At 41.6% G+C, this 14,876-nt stretch overlaps 1 protein-coding gene across 1 annotated transcript in view; it reads left to right on the top strand.

Annotated features, from left to right (window-relative positions):
* The first annotated feature begins 80 nt into the window (after window positions 1–80).
* chtf18 (CTF18, chromosome transmission fidelity factor 18 homolog (S. cerevisiae)) overlaps window positions 81–14,876 on the top strand; it is a 99,957-nt gene continuing 85,161 nt past the window's right edge. The window contains exons 1-6 of the mRNA XM_073060713.1: window positions 81–245; window positions 6,138–6,380; window positions 7,812–7,956; window positions 9,185–9,377; window positions 12,083–12,172; window positions 14,738–14,790. Of these exons, the coding sequence (XP_072916814.1) occupies window positions 146–245; window positions 6,138–6,380; window positions 7,812–7,956; window positions 9,185–9,377; window positions 12,083–12,172; window positions 14,738–14,790 (824 nt within the window). The 5' untranslated portion in view covers window positions 81–145. The remainder of the gene's footprint in view (window positions 246–6,137; window positions 6,381–7,811; window positions 7,957–9,184; window positions 9,378–12,082; window positions 12,173–14,737; window positions 14,791–14,876) is intronic.

The following is a 14,876-nucleotide window of genomic DNA, read 5'->3' as shown; positions in this document are numbered from 1 at the left end:
TTCCGCTACCAATAGGAGTTACGGGCTCGCCGACGGGGCGTTTCGCCGGTGATTATGTCACCGACAGCGCGGACCGGAAGGAGAGTGCCGGTGCGGCGGGAATTTCGTGTTGTCTGGTTGGGGAGAGTGAGTCGAGTTGCGGGACATGGAGGAGGACTGGGACCTATACGGCGTGGAAGATGAGTTCGAAAGCCAGTTTGCCGACGAGTTGGAGGTCCTGGCTGAAATGGATGAGCCGACCAATGGTAAAGCAGTGTTTTGCTGAAGTATAGCAAGCTGTCATGTTGAAAGGCCAGGTCACAACTCGGGTTGTGTCTCTCTCAACGCCAGCTGCAAAGGTTTTTCTATTGTCGCTTTCTCCCGGCCTAACACTGGGCGAGCAGAGGGATGTGGCCCCGAACCCCTAACCTTCGCAAGCACAGAGGGCCTGACCCCCGATCCCCTTATCTTGGAGAAGGAGAGTTCTGGTCCCAAGCCCCTTGGGCTGTTCGGAGGTTGTCTGCTCTGGTTTTTCGAAGAAGCCAACATTCATTTAGAATTGATCAACACACACAAAAAGCTGGAGGAAAATCAACAGGCCAGGCAGCATCTATGGGAAAAAGTAGTCAACGTTTCAGGCTCGGATTTCCAGCATCTGCAGATTTTTCTCTTGTTTGTGTTTAGAATTGATACCTCTTTAACTGTCTACCACTGCTTATCTCCTGTCATGCTTTTCATCTTGTTTTGACATCTTCTATTTTAAGTGCTATTCATGCCTCAGTAGCTATCTTCATTTCGAGTCTTTATCCTTGGACAAGTTAGGCGCAGTGACACTGAATGGGAAATTTGTAATATCTGATCACTCTTCCACAGAGAATATTTTGGTATGAGATTAATTAAGCCTGTCTCTTTGCATATGACAGCATCTGAAACAGCCTGTTCTTCTGTTGGGTCACCACATATTATTCTAGAAAACTATCCCAACTGCATTCCAAGAGCTCTTCCCCAACGTGAACTTTATCAATTTGATTTGTGTAGTTGTACTGCAAGATGTTAGACACCACTGATTAAATCATGTCCTTTGTTACAAAACCCAATTAATGTCTCAACTGGTAGTCTATCATATTAGAAGCCCGTAGACCACTACTTCAAGTGCTTTCTGACCCTGATTACACCCCATCCTCGTTATATGTGGGCGATACGTTCCTCACAGTTGACACACAATGTGAATAATTATTTAAATGGAGAAAATAGGAATGCGTTCCAGAGGGCTTCCTAAATAAGTTTTATCTGTAATTTATTCACATTTTCATACCAATACAACACAAAAGCAGTACCACAAGGTAACATTCGTATTATATTTCATCAATTTAAGGTAATATTCAATGTAATAAATTATAGGAAGTTAACATACTAGGGCGTACAATACTCACCAACAGTGGCAGGTGTGTTCACTCTGGGAGATAAGTAGTTGTTGTGTTGGGCAGCTTTACATGGATAAGGTGGATGGTTGTGGTCGTCGGGATCATATCAAGCACAGCAAGGGGTGAAGGAAGACTCACAGAACTTAGAACTGCCGGCAGCAGGAGATGACACCAGTTTGAAGAAAGTGATGAGCGTTGTTTGCTTGGCAGCATTTTGTTTTTCAGCATAAATTTGCGTGTAGGCAAGAAGGGTTGACGGCAGGGAATGACTGAAATTCTGACTCCGTTCTAAACTTGGGTCCAAGTCCATCGCCATTTGTGCCAAGTGTTCCGACTTCCACCATTCCCTCACTGTTGGTAAACTCCCGGGATTTTCGAAATTGTCTGTTGCTTGCAGCATCTGAGAGATAGTTCGCCATTAAAAAAAAGGTAGATCACACCTTTGTCGAGTGGCTGAATCAGAGATGTGCTAGGCGGCAGAAAAAGCACTGTTATGTTAGGAGGAATGCTGTCTAAATGTTTAGGATGGGCTGGCGCATTGTCAAGCGCCAAAAGAATTTTAAAGGTAAGATTCTGTTCCCGGTAGTAGCATCCCAGAGCTGTGTTATCTTCAGCTGATGCTGCGCTGTTTATAATTTCCAACTTTTTTTCAAGTGTTAAAGTGGTTCTCTGTCACTCGGCTGATGGCCCAGCACATGACATCAGATGCTTAGGAGACATAGTTAAATATTTCAAGCACAAAAATCACTGTACCATAGGTAAAACCAACAAAAGTTTAGGAACGCAAGATTGCACATCCACACCTTGCCAAAACCAGTGCGAGACTGGCAGGAGTGAGATTGTGAGGTGCGTGCACCTGACTTGTATTGGTAGGAAAGCGGTGCTTCTCATCCCAACAGTGAGACCGTGAGGCGTGCGCACGTGACTTGTATTGGCAGGAAAGCAGTGCTCCTCACATAACTGAGTTTTAGACGCATATAAGAAGATGTTGGTAGAAATAGGTTCCTTGCATAACTGTGAATCCGCATTATCCGAAGACGCATATAACCAGGATAGGGTGTATCTCTTGGGGAATGATTACTGATCCTGTACATCTGAAACATTAACTTAATTACATTGGCCATGAATCCCTGCTGGTTTGCTGCATTACCAGGATTTTCTCATCTGATTCAGGGTTTCGACTGACCCTTTCTTCCCACCGAGGCTACTTGACCCCCTGAATTCTTCTAGTAATTTTTTGCTCCAGGTTCTAGCATCTGCAGTCTCTTGTGTTTACAAGATTTTCTATTTTGTGCCCCACACTTGATACTTACTCTTTGATCTTAAAGTTTCTCCTCTTTCCTTGCTTCCTGCTGCCCTGTCTCCACTCCATTTTAGTGAACAATTTTGTGTAAAATGACAACTTCTAGATTCGTCTCCAGCAACTTGACCCATCGTTTGTACAGGATTCATTCAGATAATTAGAATGGTGTCTGAAGGTAATGCTTTTAAATGTTCACACTTGTATATGAAGATTAGTTATACAGATTACATGGTATCAATGGCAACCCTCTTGCATGTACAGTACTGTGCAAAACTCTTAGATACTTTATTGATTCCCAGAGGAAATTATAGTGGCATTACAAGTGCACAGATATACAAATATTAGAAGAGAAGTAAGGAAGAAGTTACCTCAGACAATCTAACGGGGGAGGAGGGGGGTCATCACTTCCCTGGCTATAGGTTGACTCAGTATAGAGCCGAGGGCAAGAATGACCTCATATGGTGCTCTTTGGAGCAGTGCAGTTGTCTTAGTCTATTACTAGAAGTGCTCCTCTGTTCATAACATATGTGAATGACGATAAACCTGATTCTGTTATGGGTCTCTATTGCAGACTGGTAGTGGGAAATCATGGTTGGGGAAAAGGGAAGAGAGCGGGGAGGGTGTGGAGAGACATTTTGTAATGATCAATAAACTAATTGTTTGGAATGAAATTACCTTGCCTAGTGTGTGAGGACTGAGTGTGTCTGCACCTGCCCCAGCACTCCTTCTCTGCCACTTGTCCCACTCTGCCCCCATGGTGCTCCACCCTCACCATTCCCAACATCCCTTGCTCCCGCCAGGTTTACAAATTTGCTCTCCGCTCCAGGTCAACAAATTCAGTATTGTGCAAAGGTCTTAGGCACTGTATTTATTTTATTGTTAAAAATTCATTTATTTAAGAACTTAACCCGGTTGGAACATAAGATGTTATTCCTCCAACCCGAGTGTCACCTCATTGTGACAGTAGAGGAGGCCATGGATTGACATATTGGAATGGGAAGTGGAATTAAAATGGGTCATCAGAAGAAGTGGGATCTCCCAGTGGCCACCCATTTTATTTCCACTTCCCATTCCCATTGCAATACGTCAATGCATGGCCTCCTCTAATGTCAGGATGAGGCCGCACTCGGGTTGGAGGAGCAACACCTTATATTCTGTCTGGGTAGCCTCCAACCTGATGGCATGAACATAGATTTCATGAACTTTCAGTAATGGGCCCCCCACCCCTGCTCCTTTACCATTCTCCATTTCCTTTTTCCTCTCTCAGCTTATCTCCTTGCCTGCCCATGGCCTCCTGGTGCTCCTCCCCACTTTTCTTTCTTCCATGGCTTTCAGTTGTCTCCCAGCAGACTCTCCTTTCTCAAGCCCTGTATCTCTTTCACCAATCAACTTACCAGCTCTTTACTTCATTCTTCCCCCTCTCGGTTTCACCTATCACTTGTATGTCTCTCTCCCCTCCCCCACCTTTTAAATCTACTCATCTTTTTTCTCTCCAGTCCTGCCAAAGGATCTCGGCCCAAAATGTCGACTGTACTCTTTTTCGTAGATGGTGCCTGGTCTGCTGAGTTCCTCCAGGATTTTGTGTGTGTTGCTCGGATTTCCAGCATCTGTAGATTGTCTCTTGTTTGTGATTTGACAACTAAATTTCTTGATGGTTTGATTACCACTGGATTTTTCTGATTAATGCTTTTGTTGTGAAGAAAGCAATATCCATTAAAAAAAAAGTAGCTGTTTGAAAAGGAAAGGTAATTTTTAAATGATTTATCATAAATGGGTCCAACCTTTAAGAAAAGTACAGTTGAGCCCAGATTCCTTAATTGTGCTAAATTCAAATTGGGCTTAGCTTGTCCTGGTCTTGGAAAGGGAAAAAAAATCCATGATACTGTTCCCAATTACAGTTCTGAAACTTTGGCTTGATGTGTATGTGCTGGTTTATGTTGGTTGAAGTGAAGTTTGTCCATGAGCTTTGCCTTCCCTTCTGGTTTAAAAAGTTATCAGCTTTGTTTGGCTTAACCCAGCCACACCCAGTAGCCATTTGCGCAAGGTTTTGCTGGTAATCCTTGGCTCAAACTCTGGTATATCCTTGTCACATTGCTTAGGGGCTGCTGAATAAATTCAGACCTCAGTACTCAGTTTGTACAGGATCGGGTTCTGATTTATATTAAAAGAAAATCAAGCCTGTAAGCTTGTTGTTTCCAGGTGAGAGATGTGAGAGTAGTCAGATTGAAAATATATTTAAGTTTCTTCATTGTCTCTTCCAATGGAGGAAAACTGTTCTCCTGTGCCTTTATCCAATAATAAATCAGGTTGCTACAGGTTGGTTATTATGACTTGCATCTTGGTGTGTAACCTTCTCAAACTAGCACAGCTTTGTTTACAAGTTTACTCAACCCATTATGTCTTTCAAAGGCAATTGTCCTTCCACAGCAACAAAGGTCTTGACTATTGTATGCCCATAAGTAAACCAACAATGTCCTTCATTTCAGTTCCATGGCAGGTTCCACGTTCATCCAATTTAATGGAAGTTTGTTCCCTTCCAAATCTTTAATACAATCTGATATTCACCCTGCCAGCTCAACATTGATATAATATTTTAGATTATTTCCACCTGTTTGATTCTGGTAAAATAGTGGCAGCCACTCTGGGTGTAGTCAAAGGTGTACTTGTTTGTCCTGTGTATCTTTTTTTACAATTGCAAGTCACTGCTGGACGCTTAAAAACATCATGTACTGCAGAACTATCCCATCAACAAGTTATTTGATAGTGATGGAGCTCTACTTATTGCATAGCGTTGTTGTGTTGTTGCCTGGCCCTCTTCCATGTCAATGTGTTGAGTTGGTGCATGGTGTGAGTGACTGGGTTGGACATTTTTATTGTGATCACGAGACCCTGTTGGGCATTGGTAATGTAGAATACTGCAAGTCCAGTTCATTGGTGAGACCGGTGGTGGGGAAGCTGCATTGTCTTGGTTGTGGTGAGGATCAGGCCCTCACCATGGGGTCGCCAGGAGTTGAGATGCCAAAGGTGGTGTGGGAGAGAACAGTGATCTCTGTGAGTGTGATGAAATCTGTACTTGGTTGGGGGCTGGTCCTCCCATCAGTGCTGTCCTCCCGTGTTTGCTTGGTGGAAGAACAAGCTGGACCAGGACAACTTGCTATCAGTCTACAGTTATGCCATTCTGGGACTTGGGCTATATTATTTTTTTTTTCTTTATGACTGTATACTTTTCTGAAATCGTAACCATAAGTGCTATTTGTATGATGTGCACTGTGCTCTTGGTAATGTGTTTTGCACATGGTCCATGTTTCATTAGCCTATACTCATGTATAGTCAATGACTTGAACTTGAATTTGAACTCTTGACATTGAACTTGCCTAATGTCTTGAGGGCTGGGATTTTTTTTTAAATGCTGTTTTGAATTTCCTTTGCAGATAACAAACCCACGAGAGCAATTAAAGAGTCCAGCTTTCGACAGAGCCAACAGACCTTTGAAGAAGCCATTGCATCAAGTGATGTCTTCATCAGGAAGGAACCAACTGGTAGGATTCAGGTCCAGGAGCACAAGGAGCAACAGGACAACATGGGAGGCCCTGTTCCTCAGAAACGGAATCTTGATGTACCAAGGGAAGAAGAGTTTCTTTACCATTTGCCTGAGGACCAAGAGCAAGTAATGAGTATGTAAACACTTGATGAACGTGATACTATGTCACAAGATTCTGCTGATGCTGGAAATCTTAAGCACACACAAAAACTGCTGGAGGAACTCTCTGAGTTCTTCCACCATTTAGTGTGTTGATGGTGATATTCCAATTTCATATGCAGCTTTAATTATGAGTTGATATCAATTCAGAAATGTTCATTTGTCGAACTGAATGATACCCATTTTTTAAGTGCTGAGATGAACAGTAAACCTTTCCTAAATACTTGGCAGTATTGAATTTTACACATCAAAGATGCACTATAGGAGTTCGGGGGCAGGAGGCAATGGCCCTCAGAAGATTTAGTTTTTCTTTTGCATTAACCTATGCCTGAACTCCCGAACATCAGCTCTAAATATCCAGTCTTTTAGAACGATAAAAGAGAAATGGCGACATTATTTTTTCAGACTTGGAAAACACTTTTCCAGTGTTAATAGGTCACTATGAAATTTGTTCTCGGAGTTTGTCTCTCTGAGGCCACCTGCTTTCATTGCTTTACAAGTAGGTATCCCCACTGATAGTCATTTCAATGTGTTAGCAGATAACTCTGAAATTAATAACTGTTTCACAGTATGAAATGATCAGGCAGCTGTGAATGGTTAAAAAAGACAATTATTAAACCTCAGTACTTTGTTACTGTTCTAGAACCTGCTGGTGTGAGTACTGAGGTTTTTATACCTTCTACCTGAGCATGAGAAAAGACCATGGCCTGGGTAGTGGTGATCTCTGATGGATACTGCTTTCCTATGACAGCGTTTCACTTAGGTTGAGAGGGAAGTACTGGGCCGAATCCATTACCTTTTGTAGTATTTTCTGTTCAAAAGCATTCCAGGCTGTGATGTAGCCAGTCAATACACTCTCCAGGACACTTCTATAGAAGTTGGTCAAAGTATTTAGTGTCGTGCCAAATCTCCACAGACTTCTAAGGAAGTCGAGGTGCTGCTGCTTTCTTTGCAATTGCATCTACATGCTGGGTCCAGGACAGGTCCTCTGAGATTGTAACACCCAGGAATTTACTACCCCTCAACCATCAGGCTCTTGAACAAAGGGCATAACTGCATTCACTTACCCATCCAGTGAGATGTTCCCACAACCAATGATCTCACTTTAAGGACTCTATTTTGTTATTTCATGTTTTATTATTTATTGCTAATTATTTATTTTGGCATTTGCACAGTTTATTGTCTTCTGCACTCTAGTTGATCTTTCATTAATCCTGTTATAATTACTATTCTATAGATTTGCTGAATATGCCCATAGAAAAATTAATCTCAGAGTTGTATTTGGTGACATATATGTAATAAAATTTAATTTGAACTTCAAACTTTACTCTGTAAATCCTCTCAATCTCAGGTATGGCAGGGTTAATGGACCATTAATCTGCCTCGACTTATTTAATTACTGCAGCTCCCAAGCACAAGAGGCCCAGGCTAGATGCTATGAAGAGACTGGAGTTTAAGTCACAGGAGAGCTTACCCGAACCTCCCCCACCAGATGATGAGATTACTCCACCCTCATCACCAGACGACTTTGCCCGGATCCAATACCCCAGGTAGGTTGCAATTTATGCAATCATTTCTTTACAATGTATTGTTGCCTCTGTTTATTCTACCTCTTCTTGAGACTGGAACCACAACAATCAATATTTTGCCCCGCATTCAGATTGGGTTATCCAACCTAGTTCATTAGAGCTACTAGGTACATTCTCTGCATCTCTCTTTCTAATAAATAACAGCCCCGTAAAATTTGCCTGTGTTTTGTCAATAACGTGCTTGTGACTGAGTCATCTAACTCTTATAATCCTGTTTATCATCCTTCCTTTCTCTGAAGCAATCAGAAACTTATTGACCCTTCTCCATTATTACTTTTTCAGATCAGGCAGGATATACTGATGTCAAATGATTTGTCTCTATTTTAGCATTGTTGGGATTTTATAGCCTTGTATTGTATTAGCATCTTATGATGGTGGGTTATGGTAGCCCCAGTTCTATTACAGGATTTTGACTCAAATTAAGAATTAGCTTCTGAGTGGTTTTGGCTGAAATGGCGGCATTCTTTTTCTGTGACTCTTAAACTCTTTGCCAAGTATTAATTAGTGTAATACATTTTCTTTCACATTGTGACTTGTATTGGCCCATTTCCCTCTAAGTCAAGGGTTCCCAACCTGCGGTCTTTGGACCCCTTAGTTAATGGTAAGGCTCTACGGCATAAAAAAGGTCGGGAACCGCTGCTCTAAACCTTACCTAGCCATGAACTTGTCAAAATCCAGTTTCTCTTCACGACTCAAGCTCTCAGTCCCAGCAACATCATTGTGATTTTTTTTATCTGCACCATCTTGCGTAATGACATCCTGAAGCTCAAAGTGTAGCCTCCAAGTCCAGTCCCCAAATCTTGTACAACTAAAACATGACGTCTGCACCATTGAACTGTACATTAACTAAAAGATCTCTCGGTAAGTGTAGATAATTTAAACTGACACTCCACTGTAGTACTAGGTGATATTTTTGTGAAAGGATCTATCCTTTGTAACAGATAAATAACTGCATGCTTCAGTGACTCAAATAATCGTAACTGGTCATAACATGCAGATTCTGATATTCTTTCCACCTTGGACTTCCAAAATTAACTTTATATCTCATATAGTTCACACAGCCTGCCACTGTTACAATAAGTGAATTTGTTGTGTGAATTACTTTGGAATACTTTGACACAAGATGCTATTCAAATGAAAATAGTGCATTATAAATTGTCCAGTTTATGCTGATCATTTTTTTTTTTAGAAGTCCAAAAACATCTATTCAGGACATCCTTGGGCTGAGTGATGTAGCTCCCATCGAAGAATCTGCCATCAAGGTACAGAAGCAAGTTCTGAAACGCCCACCCGTTATGGAAGATTACATCAAAGTGACATCGACAGATGGAACAAGGGTTTACATGATCCTGCAAGATGAAGATCCGAGTCCAGAGCAGAAGGTGAAAGCTTTGAAGGAATGGCCAATTGTACTATTCAAAATAAGTACTTTTCCAATGATTACTCTGTGCAATCATAGTTTATATTTATTCAAGCTGACTCTCAAAGACATTTAGGTAATTGAAATCAACTCCATTATTTCTTTAAACTGTAACCTCATGTAGGGCTTCCACAATCTTAATTTGTCCCAACTTTATTAAAAAATTTTGCACTTTTCCTGTCCCATCTTGAGATTCAGTTATCCATTTAGGTTTTGACTGAGCCTTGTGAGCACGTCATACTTTACAAAATAGTGCATTCTTTCCCTTACTTCCTCTATTTAAACAAAATACTGTCATTGCTTTTTTCTGATGATTGATTTATGTTGCAATTCTTTTAAAGCTCAAAGTAAATTTATTATCAAAGCACATATGTCACCCTATTCAACCCTGAGATACATTTTCTCAATACTCAAATAAACAACCACACCAACTTGGGTGTTCAACTATTGAACAAAAGGCACCAAACTCTGCAAATACAAAAAGAAAGAAATGATAAATAATAAATAAGCAATAACCATCAAGAATATGAGATGAAGAGTCCTTAAAAGTGAGTCTATATGGTGTGGGGCAAGCGAAGTTGACTGCTGTTATCCCCTTTGGTTCAAGAGCCTGATGGTTGAGGGGTGATAACAGTTCCTGAACCTCATGGTGTGAGTCCTGAGCCTTCTGTACAGTCTTCCTGATGGCAGCAGTGAGAAGGGAGCATGTCCTGGGTAGTGGGATCCCTGATGATGGATATTGCGTTCCTGCAACAATGTTTTGTGTGATGGTGGGGAGGGCTTTATTTGTGATGAACTGGGCTGTATCCACTACATTTTGTAGAATTTTCCATTCAAGGGTCCATACCAGGATGTGATGCAGCCAGTCAATATACTCTCCACTACACATCTATATAAATTTGTCAAAGTTTTAGATGTCATGCAGAATCTTTGCAAACTCCTAAGGAAGTAGAAGTGCTACTGTGCTTTCTTTTTAATTGCACTTGCATGCTGGGCCCAGGAATTCAAAGTAGCCTTCATCTCTAATCCTCCAATGAAGACTGACTCATGGACCTCTGGGTTCCTCCTGAAGTTAATAATCAACTCCTTGCTCTTGCTGACATTGAGTGAGAGGTAGCTGTCGTGGCACCCCACTCAGCCAGATTTTCAGAATCCTCCTATATGCTGATTCATCACTACCTTTAATTCAGCGTATAACAGTGGTGTCATCAGCAAATTGGAGTGACATTGGAGTTGTGCTTAGCCATAAGTTTAAAGCAAATAGAGCAGGGGGCTAAGTACACTGGCTTGTGGTGTACTTGTGCTGATGGAGATTGTGGAGGAGACACAATCTAGCTGGGGGTCTGCAAGAGAGGAAATTGAGGTTCCAACTGCATAGAAGGTATTGAGGCCAAGTCTTGGAACTTATTGATTAGTTTTGAGGGGATGATGGTATTGAATGCTGAGCTGTGGTTGATAAAGAGCTTCCTGATATATGCACCTTGACTGGGAATTTTGGAGAGAATGATCAAAATGTTTTAGTTCCTTTTACTGTGGAAAGGAAACAGAAACCATTTGACACAATTTTCTTTCAGACAGAGATGAGAGTACAGTATACACTAGAAACAAATTTAGGATTCAAACTATGCTCTGGATTCCTGGTTCCTGATGTAAAACTTAAGGTTGTCTGTCTGACGTCCAGTTCGAAAGTTAATGAAACTAACATGAACAGAGTTCCATAAGGCCCATAAGATATAGGAGCAAAATTAGGCCATTCAACCCATCGTCTGCTCAGCCATTCCATCTTTTTATTTGGAACTTTTCAGACTGTACTCCCTTCTGATTCTTGGGGCAGTCACATTTCTTTCTCATGTTGGTAATCTAATATGTGCATGTAGGTCTTTTTGTCCTTGATTAGACTAGCTAGCAATATTAATAGGAGAAAATTGAGAACTCTGGATTGTTCATTTTGGGTTAAAGGGAAAATCAAACTAAGTTATTCAAAATTTTGTTGGGTTGCAGCAACAAACGGTTTCCTCAGGTGAGTAAGATCTCAGTCATAGAAATTTGCAACAAATTTTTGGAACTATTGGATAATTAAAAGTTGGAATTCTGCTAATGCCTTGTGATTTGTTAAGTCTTCACAATCACAGAGTAACCTTTGAAATGTAGGCACTATTTATGTCAGCTGTTTACTCCTTGAAATGTGAAATATTTTAAGTTGAACACTGCCATTGAATGATGTCCCATCACCATGCACCATCAATCTACAGACCATACTACTCGGATTTGTTTATATTATTCTTAGTAAGTCTTTGTACTGTGTGTGACTGTAGGTACTGTGTTTTGCTCTTGGTCCTGGAGGAATGCTGGTTTGTTTAGGTCTATAAATGTGTGTGGTTGAATGACAATTAAACTTGAACTTGATGATTGGAATGATGACACTTTTAAAACCAGTTGCCAATTTATGCAAAAAGTGAGATGATTACTTAAAATGGTTATTCATACATTTACCACTAGAGAAAAATGTAAATACTACATATTTTTAAAAAGTCTCCTTTTCCCAGTCGTCATCCATTCATTTAAGAGCTGTCTTCAACTTTAAATATTGATACATTTGGAGGAATAAATAACGCTTATGTTTTGACTTGAAGACTGCTATACTAACAACACAATGTTTTATCCTAGTTGGTCAATGCTAATTTTTGGAATAGACAAAGGCAGTTACACTTGCTGGGAGTACCTTTCTCCTATTTGAAGGAACAAGTTGCTGAAGAGGTAATTAATACTTCCTGTTTTACAGCAGTTGGGACTCAGCTTAATGATACAGTACTGCCACTTTCTGCTCCGGAGTGCAGATCTCTCCCTCTCCCTCTCCCTCTCCCTCTCCCTCTCCCTCTCCCTCTCCCTCTCCCTCTCCCTCTCCCTCTCCCTCTCCCTCTCCCTCTCCCTCTCCCTCTCCCTCTCCCTCTCCCTCTCCCTCTCCCTCCCTCCCTCTCCCTCCCTCTCCCTCCCTCCCTCTCCCTCCCTCCCTCTCCCTCCCTCCCTCTCCCTCCCTCCCTCTCCCTCCCTCCCTCCCTCTCCCTCTCTCCCTCTCCCTCTCTCCCTCTCCCTCTCTCCCTCTCCCTCTCTCCCTCTCCCTCTCCCTCTCTCCCTCTCCCTCTCTCCCTCTCTCCCTCTCCCTCTCTCCCTCTCCCTCTCTCCCTCTCCCTCTCTCCCTCTCTCCCTCTCCCTCTCCCTCCCTCTCCCTCTCCCTCCCTCTCTCTCCCTCCTTCTCCCTCTCCCCCCCCCTCTCTCTCCCCTCTCCCCCTCCCTCCCACACACATACACCACCCCCCCAGTACTTTACCATTTTTTGTCCGTCCTAGTACCCTATTCCTGCTTATCCATCATATCCTATAAAAAAAACCCTGTATCCCTTAAGAAAGCTAGAAGTACCCTGACCTGTGCTCTCTCACCCATGCCCAGTAACCCTTTTAATGTGAATTCCTGCACCCCCAATTCCCTTAAGATTAATTCTCATCATCTATCGCTGTATCCCGTACTTCCTGCAACTCACAATGACATGTTCTACTGATAACTAATTAAAAACTTTGTTAGTGTAGCAAATTTCAGTGACTAGTGTAGAATGAAATAATGAATAAATGACTCATGGTTTGAACCACTTAAGAGCAGTCCTCATAGGCAGAGATGGTGATCTAATATGACATGACAACCTGCAACAAATCCTTTAAATTTCTTCCTTCACTACCTATGACTTCCATGTTCTGCATTAAAAATAGAGACAATGGCCACTTTTTGACTAATGTCTAAGCGCATTCCTTACTCATTTTTCAGCAATTCTTATGGGAAATGGCCTAAACTGGGCAGGTGACTGTACTGACACAGATTGCTATCATTGATCTTGTGACACTTCCACTTAAGTTTGTTGGTGCTAGTATGTGGTGCAATAAAGTTTTCTGCCAGGTGATGTTATTGCATGGTAATGAGGGATATACTACTAGAAAATTGTTTTAATAGGTGAGAAGTGTGCTGTGGCAATAAATTTAATAATAATCTGAGGTTCTAGCCTTATCACCAGTGTCACTGTACTTGGATTTCAGTAACATGCTTTTGTCAGTTCCACAAAGCACTGAATCAATGCTTTCCAACTCCAGCAAATTGCCCTTCAGCTGTATCCTATTTTGCACCTTCTACTCACTCAGTGCTTTTTGCTACATTCATTAGATCACACACTACCAATGCATCATCTAAAGTTCTCAGCTTTGTACTCTTATACCTTGGTGACCCTGCTCGTTGATTTACGTTAGCACTCGTCTCTTCCCCCACTATGCACCTCCATCACTAGCTGACAGTATTTGTGTACTACCAGTTATGGAAGGCAATAACTACAGTGTGGTGATCAATTAAACGGGGCCATTTGTGGTTAGCAACTGTCCTGCAGTAATACCATTAAAACATTTTAAAAGGCAAAGTTGTAATGAATTTACGATGTATACTATTAAAGATTACTAAATGCAGGAAATCCCTCTATCAGTTGCTCTTCGGCAAAACCTGTTCAGAAGCTCTTGTCTGAATGTATCTTTGGTACATGTGTCATTGTTAAGTCATTTTAGTAGCGTCCACAACCTGATATCTCCACAATCAACCACTGGATGGCTTTACAACCCATTACTTCTATGCAACTGATTGTAGGTCACCCCATTTTCTCTCAAATCTAGTGTAAGAAAAAGTAACCACATTCATACATTTGGGAAACAGGTTGTTGTTTCTTCCGGTTATTCTGCAACCATCCAGATTTCACTCAAAATTTGAGTGACTTTTTCCCCATACAGGTATGTCCTCCTGCGTGCTTGTCATTACCAGTGAACAGAAGTTTCCCACCTCGTTCCCCATTCTTGCCCCTTCCAGCCCTGACAAGCGTACCTTTCAACCCCCTCTCCAACCTCTCACTTAAATGCTTTCTTGTTTTCCATGCCTCCCTGTCTAAGCTGCTCTTCCCTCCCTCTGCCATATTTCTTTCACTTATCTTTCTAATTTTCTCATCTTTCCCTGAAATTCACCTACGTCTCTTCTTCTCTCACCCTTCCCCTCACCAACATCCCCTCATATCTGAAGACAATTCAGAGCTGTATGTTTTCTGAATTACCAATGGTTCAAAGGGACAAAGGTTTTTGGGTTTAATTCAGCTTGCCCGCACAATGCTGTTTCTGTTTAATTGGATTTTGGGGCTGAACAAGCTAAACATACACGCATATCCTAAACAAATATTTGTCAATGCATGAGTTGCCAAGTCTAAATTGTCTAATGAGTTGCCATGTCTTAATCATTGTGTTAATCTAGCGTCGTCGACAAGTGATAGAGGAATCTCAGAGACTGAGTGAGATGCTCAATAGGTAAGTCTGGGTACTATAACAAAAATATTAGGAGACAATTCAAAACTGTATTGTTTTAATGCTTGTTGAATGTGGGAAGCCTTGAT

This window comes from Hemitrygon akajei, chromosome 11 (genome assembly GCF_048418815.1).
Source record: "Hemitrygon akajei chromosome 11, sHemAka1.3, whole genome shotgun sequence".
Taxonomy (NCBI): Eukaryota; Metazoa; Chordata; class Chondrichthyes; order Myliobatiformes; family Dasyatidae; genus Hemitrygon; species Hemitrygon akajei.
Note: the sequence above shows the minus strand (reverse complement) of the source record. Positions and strands in the feature narration are given on the sequence as shown.